Genomic DNA, 13,348 nt, shown 5'->3' on the forward strand with positions numbered 1-13,348 from the left:
GGGCCACCCTCCTGCTGCCAGATGGACACATGTGCCGGGTGTGAGCCTGCTTCTCCGTGCAGGGCGTCCCGTGGCCTTTGCCGTGTCTCTGAGGTCAATAGTGTTGATGAGGGCGGGGAGGCCATGTGGCCCAGGCTTGGCTGGGAAGAGCGAGAGTTGGGTCCGGACGTGTCTGACTGGCCCCTGATCCTGCTCCGTCCCCCACCCCAGGTGCCACTCAGAGGGGACAGTCGCTCCTGGACCCGGAGTTGTTGGAAGGCAGGGCTCTCACTTTCAGGGTGTTGGTCTCAGCAGACCCGCTTCTCGTAGCTCTTGCCTGAGTGTTTGAAAGGTGGTGACGATAGACTGAGGAAATCATTTTAAGACAGCCGGAAAATTGTTCTTTGATAACTCTGCCCCTCTTCAGAAATGACCGCCGAGTACGCGTGCACAAGGAAACAGTTCAACAGGAACCTCAGCGAGTTTGGATTGATTCAGGTATGGAGGGTCCAGAGCACCGCATGGGCTGACTCTACCTTGTGGGCACTGAAAGCGTGCTTGGGGGTCTGTACTGCCGACTCCTAGGCGGTGGTTCGGGGAGATGAGCACGTGGCCCCTTTTACGAGTGCCAGGCCTTGGTGCTCTTGGGCACTGGGCTTGGTCTGAATTACCTTCTCTGCTGCTCGGCAGGTTTGGGTCTCAGTACAGGCAGATTCTTTCTTGATTGTGTATTTTTCTGAACGCTCCAGGAGAAGTTTGCCCTGATGGCTCAGAAGGCTTACGTGATGGAAAGCATGGCCTACCTCACCGCGGGGATGCTGGACCAGCCGGGCTTTCCTGACTGCTCCATCGAGGCCGCCATGGTGAAGGTAACCCCACACGCAGCGTGCCTGCCGTCCTCCTCCTCAGTTTGTCACTGCTTAGGTATTTACGAGGTACCCAGCATGCCAGGCACCCTGGGATGCAGTTGGGCAGAGCGGAGTAGCATAGGAGCAGGAGCAGAGGGCAGTGTCCCGCTTACGGGAGGCCAGTGTCTCCCCGCATGGTTTGTGCCAGGCTGTCACCAGCTGACGGTGATCGTAGCGAAAGAAGAGAATACAGACTGGGTATTGTAACTTCGTGTCTGCCTAACAAAGCAGCTGGGCTTCCCTGGGAAGGACTGTGTTGTCCTGAGTCTGTGGTCTTCCTACATTTTGGTATCAAAACTTCCTTTCATGAAATATCTGGTTGAGGTAGATAGCACAGAGTTCCCGGTGCTTCTGTCTTGTTTTGGGGAGGGGGGTCATTTTTTGGCCACCAGTGAGACGTGACAGTCAGGGCTCCTACCTGGGTCGTCTCGTCCCAAAGCCCAGTTCTCCGCATGGAGCCTCCCACCCCGCCCGCAGCCACCTGGCCCCGAGGCAGAGGGTCCCCCTCCTGAAGGGGCTTTGGTGCTGACCTCGCCCGGGCCCGTGGCAGGTGTTCAGCTCCGAGGCCGCGTGGCAGTGCGTGAGCGAGGCGCTCCAGGTCCTCGGGGGCTCGGGCTACATGAGGGACTACCCGTACGAGCGCATCCTGCGCGACAGCCGTATCCTGCTCATCTTTGAGGTGAGTGTGCCGCCCCGCTGAGCTCTCGGCCCCGCCCCGCTCCGCTGTGGACCCCAGAGCCTCGTGGTCCTGGCACCAGGCCGCAGAGCCCAGGCTGGCTGGCGCGTCCTCTCGCCCGACCGCCCGCAGGTCTCCGCCTGGGAGGCCGGGGTGCTGCCTGAGGTGCCCAGTCCAGGTGATGAGGCAGGGTCACCCCGAGGGCGTTCCCTGGCGACTCTGATGTTGGGAGTTCACAGGCCGGGAGCAGGGAGGAAAGGGCGTTGGGACCCCAGAGTCGCCTTTGGGGCGCTGCTGGTCTGGTCGTGCAGCCTGGCTGAGAGAGGACGACTCCAGAACACCAGTGTGGTGAGGGGCTGGGGTCTCGGGAAGCAGCGCACTGGGCCTTGGGGGCAGAGAGGGCAGGGGAGTGGAGTGTGCCAGGCCCTGACGGGACCTTCCCTGCCGGCACCAGGTAAACGGAAGGAGCAGCGGCCGGTCCTGCTCGGCGGGGCTGGGGTATGGGTGGGGCAGGGTGGGCAGGGCAGAGGGGCTGGGCGGGAAGGCCAGAGAGTAGCCAGCCACGGAAGCCCATTTGGATCTTACCGTGAGGGCCAAGAAGCGGTAACAGAGTTTGGAGCAGAGAATGGCTTGTTTGTGTTCGCGTCCCTGGAAATGCCCCGAGCCTGCCCAGGGCGTGGGTTGCAGCAGTGCGGCCAGCGGCCGTGGAGGGAGGCCGGGCAGGATTTCAGGCTGGACACAGGTGTGCGGAGGCAGACCCTTGGACCAGTGCGAGGCTGGGTGCCCGGGAGGCTCCCCCTCGGGGAGGGAAGACCTCATTGGCTGCTGGTGTTCCCTGTGTCCTCTCCCTTAGTGGACAGACAGGGCGCGGCCAGCCCGAGGCCCCGGGGGCAGTTCCCACGTCACGACCCTGCTGCCCCAGGCCTGCCTCTCCCAAGGCCCCTCCCCTTGGCCCGGGCGAGTGCGGTCCTCCGTGGCTGGTGGGGTGGTCAGCACGGGTTCAGGAGCTCTGAAGGGTGCAGGGCCCTCAGCGTGAAGCCGAGACCGCCCCGGACGGGCCTGGGTCAGCCTGGAGTTCTCCTTGCTCCCACTTCCGCTCCCACGGAGTCTCCATCCGTGGCGTGGCCTGGCGGTGTGCCTCAGTCCAGCCCCTGCCCCTCTGACCCTCAGCACCACCGTGCACAACGGGCACAAGCCCCCTGGTCTGCGTCCCCGAGGTCACGTGGCTCACAGTGGGGGGGGGGTGCCCGGGGGTGGCAGCAGGGAAGAGGCGGCCCCAGGGTGTTGGCACCTGGCACTGCGGTGCGGCCAGCTGCTTCCCGAGGAGCCTGGCCTGGACTGAGCTAGTAGTGGGTTCACTGAGGACTTGCTGTGTCCTGGGTACTAGTATTCTTCGCTTCTTTTAAGGGGAACTGTTTCTCTGCTTAAAAGAAGTAAAATCGGAAGCTTGGAAAAAGGAATGATTCATGCACAGTTGGTCATGGGATGGGGTAGGTCCCAGAGGGAGGCCACCGCCATCTGGTCAGCCCCAACTTGTCCCGTGGAAGCAGTAGCCTGCGTGTTGCCCTGGCCCCCGGTCACAGCCCTGCTCCCAGCTGCTTCCGAAGAGTTAGCGGGAAGCAGCATGGCCTAGCCAGTCACGCACGCGGCACTGCTAGGGCTGCCCTGATGTGGGCGGCCTTTGACCTGGATAATGTTGGCCACAGGGAACCAACGAGATTCTCCGGATGTACATCGCCCTGACAGGCTTGCAGCATGCCGGCCGCATCCTGACTGCAAGGGTCAAGTAGGTAACGCGTCCACCGTCTGCCCCTCGGGTCCACCCACCCTGCCCAGCAGAGGCCTGCCCCAGGGCAGCCAGAGGAGGGCGCTGCCTCATCCGTGGACCAGGCGTGCAGCCTTGCAGGGCTCAGCTGACTCACAGGCTGGCTGGAGGGAGGGGACAGGGAGGGGCCAGCTGCCTGGGAAGCCGCCAGGGCCCTGCCCTCCTCCCCTGCAGCTCTCGTCTCCGGTGCGGCAGGGAGCTGCTTCTAGAACCGGGGCAAGGAGAGGTGATCCTTGAGTAGGTGCCAGCTCCAAGGCCAACACAAGACTAGTTTCCTCTCCTGACCCCCGTCCTGGGGCCAGAACAGTGAGTAGTCCCTGCCAGCGCCCAGGCATGGCTTGCTCAGAGGATTTTTCAGGCTACTCGGGGAGAGAATGACCTGGAAGCAGGTGTGACCCGGGTGTCCCCTCCGGCCGTAGAGGAGACGGCTGCTCCCTGAAGGGCTGGCCAGGTCCTGGGTTGTGTCCAGGTGGCCCCTCTGGCTTTGCGTAGTCAGGGAGCTTGCCCGGGTTCCCTAGAGCTGCTGGCACCGAGGCGGGGCCGTGTTGCTGGGCAGCAGGAGCCGGCTGCGGGGCCTCAGCTTACAGAGCCTGGGCTCTCTGCAGGCAGCTTAAACAGGGCAATGTGACCACCATCATGGAGACTATCGGCCAGAGGCTTCGGGACTCCCTGGGCCGAACTGTGGACCTTGGGCTGACAGGGAAGCTCGGAGTCGTGCACCCCAGCATGGCGGTGAGTGGGTCCAGCCAGGGGTACCCCCCCCCCCACCGGCTATCCCCTTCCCAGAGGGGGCGTGGCCGGGGGCACCGGGGAGGACCAGGCAGCCCGAGGGTCACCAGATGCCCTCTGCACCCTGTCACGGTGGAGAAGAGCCAAGCCTGGCAGCAGGGCCTGGGCACCGCGGGAGGGCGGTGCTGAGCGGAACCCTCCCCCCGGCCCCCCAGGACAGCGCCCACAAGCTCGAACAGAGCGTGCACTACTTCAGCCGCACCGTGGAGACCCTGCTGCTTCGCTTTGGCAAGGTACCTGGGGGCGGGGAGGCGGGCCAGCGGCCATGAGGCCTGGAAATCTCGGTCACCACGGAGGGCTGGGGAAGCAGGGCTGGCTGTGGCTGCCCGCCCTGGGGACCACTCAGCTAGCTGGGGAGCGTGGGGGGAGCCCCTGCTGGGTGGGCACCGTCTAGGTGACCAGACGCTCCCTGGAGCCGGGAGGGGCAGCCCCACCTGGACCTTACTCTTAGGACCTGATCTGTGTCTCTTGCATCCAAAGGTGATAATAAGCGCTGGCCGGTGGTCTCAGCCAGGCTTCTGGGACATGATCTTGTCTTGACTCCTGCCCAGATCTGGACAGAGCTAAGGGGAAACCCGAAGGGAAGGCAGTGTTTGTTAGCCCTGCTCCCCCAGGGTGTAGAGCGAGGCTCAGAGATGCGCAAAGGTGGGCCCGGGAGAGAGAGAGCGCAAGCGTGTTGGCGTTGTGTCCCGGTGGCAAGTCTCCCCTCTGCCCTCTGTTCCCAGACCATCGTGGAGGAGCAGCTGGTCTTGAAGCGAGTGGCCAACGTCCTCATCAACCTGTACGGGATGACGGCCGTGCTGTCGCGGGCCAGCCGCTCTATCCGCGTGGGGCTCCAGAACCACGACCACGAGGTGGGCCCGCCTCTCCCGCCCGCCCAGGCAGCCTCCCTGCAGCCGTCATCCTGCTGCACTTTAATGAAGCCGGGCAGTGGGGAAGGGAGGGGCTGGGTGCGTCCGGGGGGTCGGGGGTGAGCATAGGGTCCACGCCAGCTGACCCAGAGACGGGTGGGGTTGCCAAGTTGTGTCTGTGGCCACAGCCGGTGCTCTCATCTCCGATGGGCGGGTCTGTGCTGTTCAGGACACAGGGCCACTGCCTTTCACCTTTCTGCCTGGGGCGGGGGGTGGGGAGTGAGTGTCAGAATCCGAAACCCAGCGCCCTCACCCCGTCTGCTAGTAGGGTGGGTGCGGCACCTGCTGTGTGCACGCCCTCATCTTGACGCGCCCCGTGGCTGTGGGGATTGAGACGTTCTCCCGCCAAGGAGCAAACTGAGGCTCAGAGGGGTTGAGTCACTTGCCTTGGGGGCAGGGCTGGTTTGGCTCAGGGCTGCCATGGCTTCTGAGCCAGGCCACCTGACCCTGGTCAAGCTGCCCGCTTTGGCTGACAGACTGAGTTCCTTTGAAGCTCAGAGGTCAGGCTCCAGGCAGGGGCGGCCCTAAGGCCCGGAGATCCCAGGGTCCTCAGCAGTCATCCTCTCTGACTTTGGTTCTGGCAGGTTCTGTTGGCCAACATCTTCTGCACGGAAGCTTACCACCAGAATCTCTGCACCCTGTCTCAGCTGGACAAGCGTAAGTGGGCGGCTCGGGCTGGGGGAGAATGGGGGGTGGGACCTGATGCCAGGTGACCTGGCGGTGGCCTCCCAAGGCTGCTGGCTGCGCACAGACTTCTGCTCACCAAGGGCTGGGTGAGGCCTGCCAGCAGGAGCGCAGCGAGGCGAGAGCCTCTGGGGGGACCCCGTACCCGGCCAACCTGCAGAGGGAGGAGCGTGGGACTCCACGCAGCTCTGGGCACTGGCGCCCCACGCCCACCTTGCTGACGCGGCTGTCACCACAGGGCGTCTCCTCCAGCAGGCTGGGGTCGCCAGGTGGCAGCCCAGAATCACTTCCTGGGGACAGGCTGCCACCTTCAGGGCTCCTTCACACTGGAGGGCTGACTTCATGATAACAGGAATTGCTGGAACATTTTTTTCCAAAGATCGCCTACTCTTTCCCTCCCAGATTCTCCGGAAAATCTCGATGAACTGATCAAGAAAGTGTCCCAGCAGGTCCTGGAGAAGCGAGCCTACGTCTGTGCCCACCCTCTGGACCGGACGTCCTGAAGCAGGGGGTCAGCGTCCCTGCTGCTGTCCGCCCGACACACGCCTTCCAGAAGGTAGAGAACGTGCTTTATTACAAGTTAACCGTTTCTCCCAGTTCTCTGACGGGCTTTCTCCAGGCCCCCCTGGGCACTGCTGCCTGACGGACACGATCCCGGGCTCTGAGCGAACACGGGGAGAGCGCGGAGCTGCTGAGACTCGCCTGATCGGGAGGCTTCGGGGTGGAAGCTCGCCGGCGGTGGTGGGGACGGGTCTCAGCAGGGTGGCCATTTCTGCCAGACCACACGTTTTCCAAGAAACAGCTTGAAAACTGCGTATGTGTCATTCTTTAAGCTAGGAGCCAAAGGCACTTACTTAAAACAGGAACGGTTTAACAGAAGAGGACAGTTTGCGTTTCCCCTTGTAGTGTTTGTTTGCTGCACTAGTCAGTCACCTGCTTCCTCAGAGCCAGCCTAACAAGTTGACCCTCCGATCCCCCCTCTGGTGATGGCTTCCAGCGCCCTTTGTCCTCCTGTGTGCGAAGAGGGCTCCAGCAGCAGAGGGGCAGGTGCCCGGCCCACGGTGCCGTGAGGCTTTGGTCCTTCTCAGGTGATGGTGCTGCTGCGTGACAGCAGGTGCTGCTCCCAGCGGGCGCTTCTCTCTGCCGCTTGACAAGACAAGCAGCGTCTTCCGGTGGCACACACGGGCCCCTACACACTCGTCCTGGTGTGCTCACCTGGCAGGCTTCACGCTCGGGTCGGTTCCCGGCGGCGTGTCCGTCACAGACGTTGCCTTGAGGCGGCCAGGCGTTCCCCCTGCGAGTAGGAGTCGTCAGTCATCCACCTGGGCGTGGGGCTGGGCCTGCTGCCGGCCTCGTCTTCCCGACGACACCCCAGCTTCTGTGCTGGCGCGGAGGGAGAGGTCACGGCTTCGCACCTGGTGCCGGGACAGCAGTCTGCGCGGAGCCCTCGGGAGGGGGCGGCCCCCTCTGCAGCAGGTTCTCCTTCTCCCCCGCTGTGGGGAGCAGCTCTGAGCCGTGTGTCTTCAGCCGTGCGCCCTGGGAACTGGGGCCGGGGCAGCGAGCCTGGGCTGGACCACAGCAGTGCCCCTGAGCCTGGGACCCGGCCTGCAGCCCCAGAGCCTGGGGCCTCCACTGAAGGGAGGTGGCACAGTGCAGAGGAGGGGAGAGACCAGTTTCAGCAGCTTGTCAGCACGTCCTCCGGTTTCATGGAGCTGTTACCAGCGGCCCTTAGGAGTCAGGGAGGGAAAGCACTCCGCCGTTTGTTTATCCAGTCTAGCTTTCTGGGCGAGGGGTCTGTGGCCAGATCAACTCGCCTCTCCTCTTTCTCCCTGAAGATTCTGGTTCTGTTAATTCACAGATTTGGTTCTCTACCTATAAATGATTTTCTGGTCCCTCTTCACAAACAGGGGGATGAAGAGGACTTGGAGGGGTTGGTGTGGCCAGGCTCCCGCCCTCCCCCACGGGTGACAACTGGCCGTGTCTGGGAGCTGGAAGGGCCCAGCAGCGCCCAGAGCCTTCCCGAGGCTGGTCATGGGTAACACAGTGTGAAGCCTGAAAGCCCTTAGCCCTACCTTCCAACGCCTCCCTTTCACAGAAACCAAGCCCAGATCCGGGGCGGGACCTGCCCCCCGTCACACAGCAAGTGACGAATCCAGCTGGAACCAGAAGTTCCAGCCCAGCCTGCGCTCTGACACCAGCCCACCCCCCCACCCCCCCACCCCGAATCCTGATTTCCCAGCCCAGGAGTGTGGCTGCTAAAACAGAACGGGTGCTGCCCACGGTTACCTGTCCCGGGCTTTGGCGCCGGAGGGGGCGGCAGCTCCAAGAACGGCGGCGGCTGCGTGTACAGATCGAAGTCCTGGTGGCGCCGGTCCCAGCCCCAGCTCTCTCGGTGCAGCACCGGCTCCAGCACGTTAGCAAACAGTGCCTTCTCCCTCCACTCCTACGTCGGGGGGCAGCAGGTCAGGGGGAGGCCCCTGCGGACGCCCGCCGGAGACCCACTCCCGCCACCCACCTCTGTGATGGCGCCAAGGGGTGGCAGCCCCAGGTGATGTGTCCTGCCCGTGCTGTGAAGACCGGTCACTTGGAACCCGCTGGGTGTGAGCCAGGCGTCGCGGGACTTCCTCTCGGCTTTTCTCTTCTCCTCCTCTGAATCCTGAGGCTCCACTGTGGCTGACAGGTGGCTCTGGGAGTACGTGAGTCTCTTCCTCGGCTCCTGGAAACGCGAGCAGACGTAGATAGACGGGCTGGCAGCAGACCTTGGTGGGGCTGACCGGCTGTCAGTCTTGGGGGCAGGATGCTGGCGGTGCGGGGTGCCTGCTGGTTACCAGAGCCAGGCAGCAGCCCAGCGAGGGCCACGTCCCCTTTGACAGAGCCCTTTTCTGAAGTGGTCAGGGCGGGAAGGAAGCCTAAGCCCAGGCTTTCCCCGCCGGGGTTAGGCTGCCTTTCCTAGGCAGCAATGAAGGGCTACTGAGAGCCACGCAAACCTGGACAGGCGCTGGGGGCCTCTGGGCTCAATGTGGCATGTAGGGGGTTCACGCCTCTCTGTGCCGGCGCTCGTCCCTTGTCGGCTCCTCCCCACTCCGGAGAGCCCCCACCGCCCTGCCTGGAGTGGAGGTGCGTCGCTGCTCCCCACCCTGGGCCTTAACTCACCTTGGCCATCTCTCGATACAGCTCCTCCTTTGCAAGCTCTGTAGAGTTCAGGGTCTGGATACTATAGTTATAGACAGCATCCTTGGCCGGGGCTGAGATCTTCATCACCTTCACAACAGACTTGGGAGACTTCTTGCTGACCTCGTAGGCCCCCGAGATGTTTTTCTGGAGAAAGAGACACCAGTCACTCCTCACAAGCGGCCTGCTCGCCAGCAACTGTCAGTGTGTATCCAGCCAGCTGATCTCTGGGACATGGCTGCCCTGCAGGTACCTGTCCTGAGAGCGTAAACAGACCTCTGCCAAAAGGACCATCGAGACAAGCCCTCACTGTCCACATCGTAATTCGAGGACCAAAAAAGTGGACCCCTCCTCCGTTTGCGTGGGAATGTACATTGGTAAAAGCCACCATAAAGGACAGTATCGAAGTTCCTAACAAAACTAAAAAGAGCCCGGCCCCAGGAGCACTCCCGGGCATCTATCTGGAGAAACCCATAATTGGAAATGAACCAGGCGCCCCGCGGTTCATTGCAGCACTAGTTCCAACAGCCAGGACACAGAAACAACCAAAATGTCCACCAACAGATGACTGGATAAGACAACGTGGTACGTATATACAATGGACTATTAGCCATAAACAAGAATGAAATAATGCTACTGGCAGCAACATGCATGGACCTGGGATGCACAAACAGTAAGTGAAGTGAGTCAGACAGAGGAAGACGAACACCATATGATATCACCTATACCTGGGACTGAACAACAGATACACATGAACTCATTCAGAAAACAGCCACACACACACACACACACACACGGAAAACGAACGTAGGGTTACCAAAAAGGAAAAGTGGGGGGCCAAGGACAAATTAGGAGGTTGGGCTTCATATACACACAAGTGTATTTATATATATATATGTGTATGTGTGTGTATATATACATGTGCATCTGTGTGTATGTGTGTGTATATATACATGTGCGTCTGTGTATGTGTATGTGTGTGTATATATACACGTGCATCTGTGTATGTGTATGTGTGTGTATATACATGTGCATCTGTGTATGTGTGTGTGTATATATGTGCATCTGTGTGTGTATATATATGTGCATTTGTGTATGTGTGTGTGTGTGTATATATATGTGCATCTGTGTATGTGTGTGTATATATACATGTGCGTCTGTGTGTGTGTATGTGTGTGTGTATATACATGTGCATCTGTGTATGTGTGTGTGTGTGTGTGTGTATGTGTGTGTATGTACGTGTACAGACACATGTGATGGATGGCCGACAAGGACTCCTTCCTGTGCAGCACAGGGAACCCTGCTCAACGCTCTGCAATAACCTATATGGGAAAAGAACTCAGGATAGAATAGATACATGAATATCAATAAGTGAATCAGGTTGCTGTACACCTGAAAACAACACAACATTGTAAACCAACTATACTCCAACATACCATGAAAATGAACAAGGCTAGCAAAGAAACGCCTGCTCCATTCCCCTCTGGCCTTGGGGACCCGGGCTGGTGTCACACACCTGAAGCCTGAGCAGACTTCGGTCCCACGGCTGGACTGTGCTGGGGATGAGGGAGCACGGCAGGGTGTGCTCCCAAATGGGGCCCCCCTTGGACCTGTCTTGTCCGTTCCCCTCGGGAGGGGACCACCGTCTCCAGGTGGGCCCTCCTACACCTAAACGAAGCCGAGTGCACCCAAACGACGGTGGACCCTCTGGGCTGGAGGAGCTTCGAGAAGTCACCTGGTCTGCACATCTCCTGCAGGCAGGGGGCCTCCAGCCTCCTTCCTGGGAGTCACCCTACCTATGAAACACAGCACACACTCAGGGCCGTTTGTCTCGGGGGGCAGGGGTGAGGCTGAAGGGGGAAGAAGTAGTGAGACCCAAGCCCTTGAGACTTTGCTCTGGCACATTCCCCTCTAATTCACAGCCCAGGAAGCAGACTTTCCCTAAGGCTTTTTGTTGCCAAGTAACCGGAGTTGGGCATGAAGAAATGCTGCCGCCTTGTGGACGTTTCCCGGAACAACTTTACAACGGGTGCTTCAGGGCACCTCATATTCACAAAGCCTGAAGGGCTGTTAATAACGCTGAATCCCAAACACAGCCGACTTTCAAAAAGCCAATTTGAAGAGGCGAATTTTATACTGTTTGAAGAGGAAAAAAAACCCAAAGAGGAAGATAACAAGATGCTCAACATTGCTAATTCTGAGAGCAATGCCAATGAAAACTACAGTGAGGTGTCACCTTCCACCAGCCACAATGGCCAGCATCAAAAAATCTACAAGCAGTAAATGCTGCGGTGAGCCTAGAAAACAGGGAACCCTCTACAGTGTTGGTGGGAAAGTAAATTGGTGCAGCCACTATGGAGAACAGTATGCAGGTTCCTTAAAAAACTTTGCAGAGTTACCATACAATGCAACAATCCCACTCCTTGGCTTATCTCTGGAGAAAAGTGTAGTTGGAAAAGATCATGCACCCTAATGTTCACAGCATTACTATTACAATAGCCAAGACATGGAAGCAACCTAAGTGTCCACTGACAGATGAATGGGTAAGGAAAACATGGTATATAAACACAATGGAGGGCTTCACTGGTGGTGCAGTGGTTAAGAATCCGCCTGCCAATGCAGGGGACACGGGTTCGAGCCCTGGTCCGGGAAGATCCCACATGCTGCGCAGCAACTAAGCCCGTGCGCCACAACTACTGAGCCTGTGCGCTAGAGCCCGCGAGCCACAACTGCAGAGCCTGCGTGCTGCAACTACTGAAGCCCGTGCGCCTAGAGCCCGTGCTCCGCAACAAGAGAAGCCACTGCAATGAGAAGCCCGCGCACCACAACGAAGAGCATCCCCGGCTCGCCGCAACTAGAGAAAGCCCGCGCGCAGCAACAAAGACCCAATGCAGCCAAAGATAAACAAATACATTATTAAAATAAGTAAATAAATACAATGGAATATCAGTCAGCCATAAAGAAGAATGAAATAATGCCATTTGCAGCAACATGGATCCACCTAGAGATTATCATACTAAGTGAAGCAAGTCAGACAGAGATAGACCAATATCGTATGATATCACTTATATGTGGAATCTAAAACATGTTGTAAGTGTAATACAGGGAACTATACTCAATAATCTGTAATAATATATATGGGAAAAGAATCTAAAAAAGAGTGGTTATATGTATAACCGATTCAGTTTGCTGTACAGCAGAAACTAGCAACATTGTAAATCAACTATACTCCAATAAAAATTATAAGAACAAAAAAAAACAGCATGAGAGAATGGGGCTTATTTACAAAACAGAAGCAGAGTCAGACATAGAAAACAAATTTATGGTTACCAGAGCAGTAAGGGTGGCAAGGGATAAGGTAGGAGTTTGGGATTAGCAGATACACCCTATTGTGTACAAAATAAACAAGGTCCTACTCTATAACAGGGAAATATATTCAATATCTTGTGATGATTACCTATGTTGGAGAAGAATATGAAAAGTATATGTACATAATTAATAACACCAGGAACTATTATAATATTATAAATCAACTATACTTCAATAAAAAATAAAAATTAAAGCTTAAAAGGATAAAAATAGCAAATAAATTTTTTTAAAAAGAAATGAATAAGAGCAGAAATCAGTGCGATAGAAAATAAAGGTACAACACAGAAATTTTAAAAAGCAACAAAGAACATTTTCTTTGAAGAGAAGAATTCATTTGTAAATGAAATTTCAATAAAGATCCCAATCACCCAAGAAACAGCAACTCAACTTGCTCTGACAGACCTGGCATATAGATCACTGGGGAAGGGACAAACTTCTCACAGAGTGCTGCTACCATAGGTCATATGAAGGAAATGAAATTAGATTCCTATCCTCATACAAAAAATAAATTCCATATGGATTAAAACTTTAAATGAAATGAACAAAACTTTAAATCTTGTAGAGGAAACCTCGGAATAATTTTATAACCCTGGGTTAGGAAAAGATTTCTTAAGGTAAAAACAATTCAATCATAAGGGAACAAATGGGTAATTTACAAAATTTAAAATAACTTTTGTCGATTAAAAGGCACCATTAAGAAAGTAAAAAGACAACTTAGACACCAGAAGAAACTTACCACGTATATAAATACCACTGCAATAGCATTAAGAACATTAAAACCAAACCAAACCTGAAATTCAAGGGAAAAACTTTTTCATGAAAGAAGAAATTATCAAGTCTATAAAAAGATATTCCACCTCACTAGTAAACAGTGAAATGCAAATTAAAACTTCCATGAGGTATTATACATCATATTAGTGATAATTTATAGTCAGATTTAAAGTATTTTCCAGACAAGTGGAAGTACAATCAGTGCTTGTAATCCTAGGTATGTATCTTATGAAATAAAATCTTGCCTATTTTTAAGGAGAAGACA

General features: G+C 56.7%; 2 protein-coding genes across 6 annotated transcripts in view; one reads left to right on the top strand and one right to left on the bottom strand.

The window, feature by feature from the left end:
* Nucleotides 1–13,348, top strand: part of ACAD9 (acyl-CoA dehydrogenase family member 9) — a 65,515-nt gene that overhangs the window by 48,742 nt on the left and 3,425 nt on the right. Inside the window, exons 10-18 of one of the 2 annotated variants that reach the window (XR_009701641.1) lie at nt 407–477; nt 729–848; nt 1,438–1,566; nt 3,270–3,349; nt 3,994–4,120; nt 4,333–4,410; nt 4,903–5,031; nt 5,673–5,745; nt 6,175–6,328. Coding sequence is in view for 1 of the 2 variants with exons in the window: in XM_061197349.1 (XP_061053332.1) it covers nt 407–477; nt 729–848; nt 1,438–1,566; nt 3,270–3,349; nt 3,994–4,120; nt 4,333–4,410; nt 4,903–5,031; nt 5,673–5,745; nt 6,175–6,275 (908 nt within the window). In the remaining variant the exon portion in view is untranslated. Of the gene's footprint in view, nt 1–406; nt 478–728; nt 849–1,437; nt 1,567–3,269; nt 3,350–3,993; nt 4,121–4,332; nt 4,411–4,902; nt 5,032–5,672; nt 5,746–6,174; nt 6,586–13,348 lie in introns of those variants that run through there. The other variant, XM_061197349.1, reaches the window with a different exon arrangement.
* The window catches only part of CFAP92 (cilia and flagella associated protein 92 (putative)), a 77,012-nt gene continuing 68,770 nt past the window's right edge, over nt 5,107–13,348 (bottom strand). For 2 of the 4 annotated variants that reach the window (XM_061197346.1, XM_061197343.1), the window contains exons 13-16: nt 8,926–9,090; nt 8,288–8,488; nt 8,059–8,215; nt 6,640–7,616 (exon numbers count right to left, since the gene is read on the bottom strand). In XM_061197346.1, coding sequence (XP_061053329.1) covers nt 7,546–7,616; nt 8,059–8,215; nt 8,288–8,488; nt 8,926–9,090 — 594 coding nt within the window. In that variant the 3' untranslated portion in view covers nt 6,640–7,545. Of the gene's footprint in view, nt 5,289–6,639; nt 7,617–8,058; nt 8,216–8,287; nt 8,489–8,925; nt 9,091–13,348 lie in introns of those variants that run through there. The other 2 variants (XM_061197347.1, XM_061197348.1) reach the window with 2 other exon arrangements.

This window comes from Eubalaena glacialis, chromosome 7, assembly GCF_028564815.1.
Source record: "Eubalaena glacialis isolate mEubGla1 chromosome 7, mEubGla1.1.hap2.+ XY, whole genome shotgun sequence".
NCBI classification, from domain to species: Eukaryota; Metazoa; Chordata; class Mammalia; order Artiodactyla; family Balaenidae; genus Eubalaena; species Eubalaena glacialis.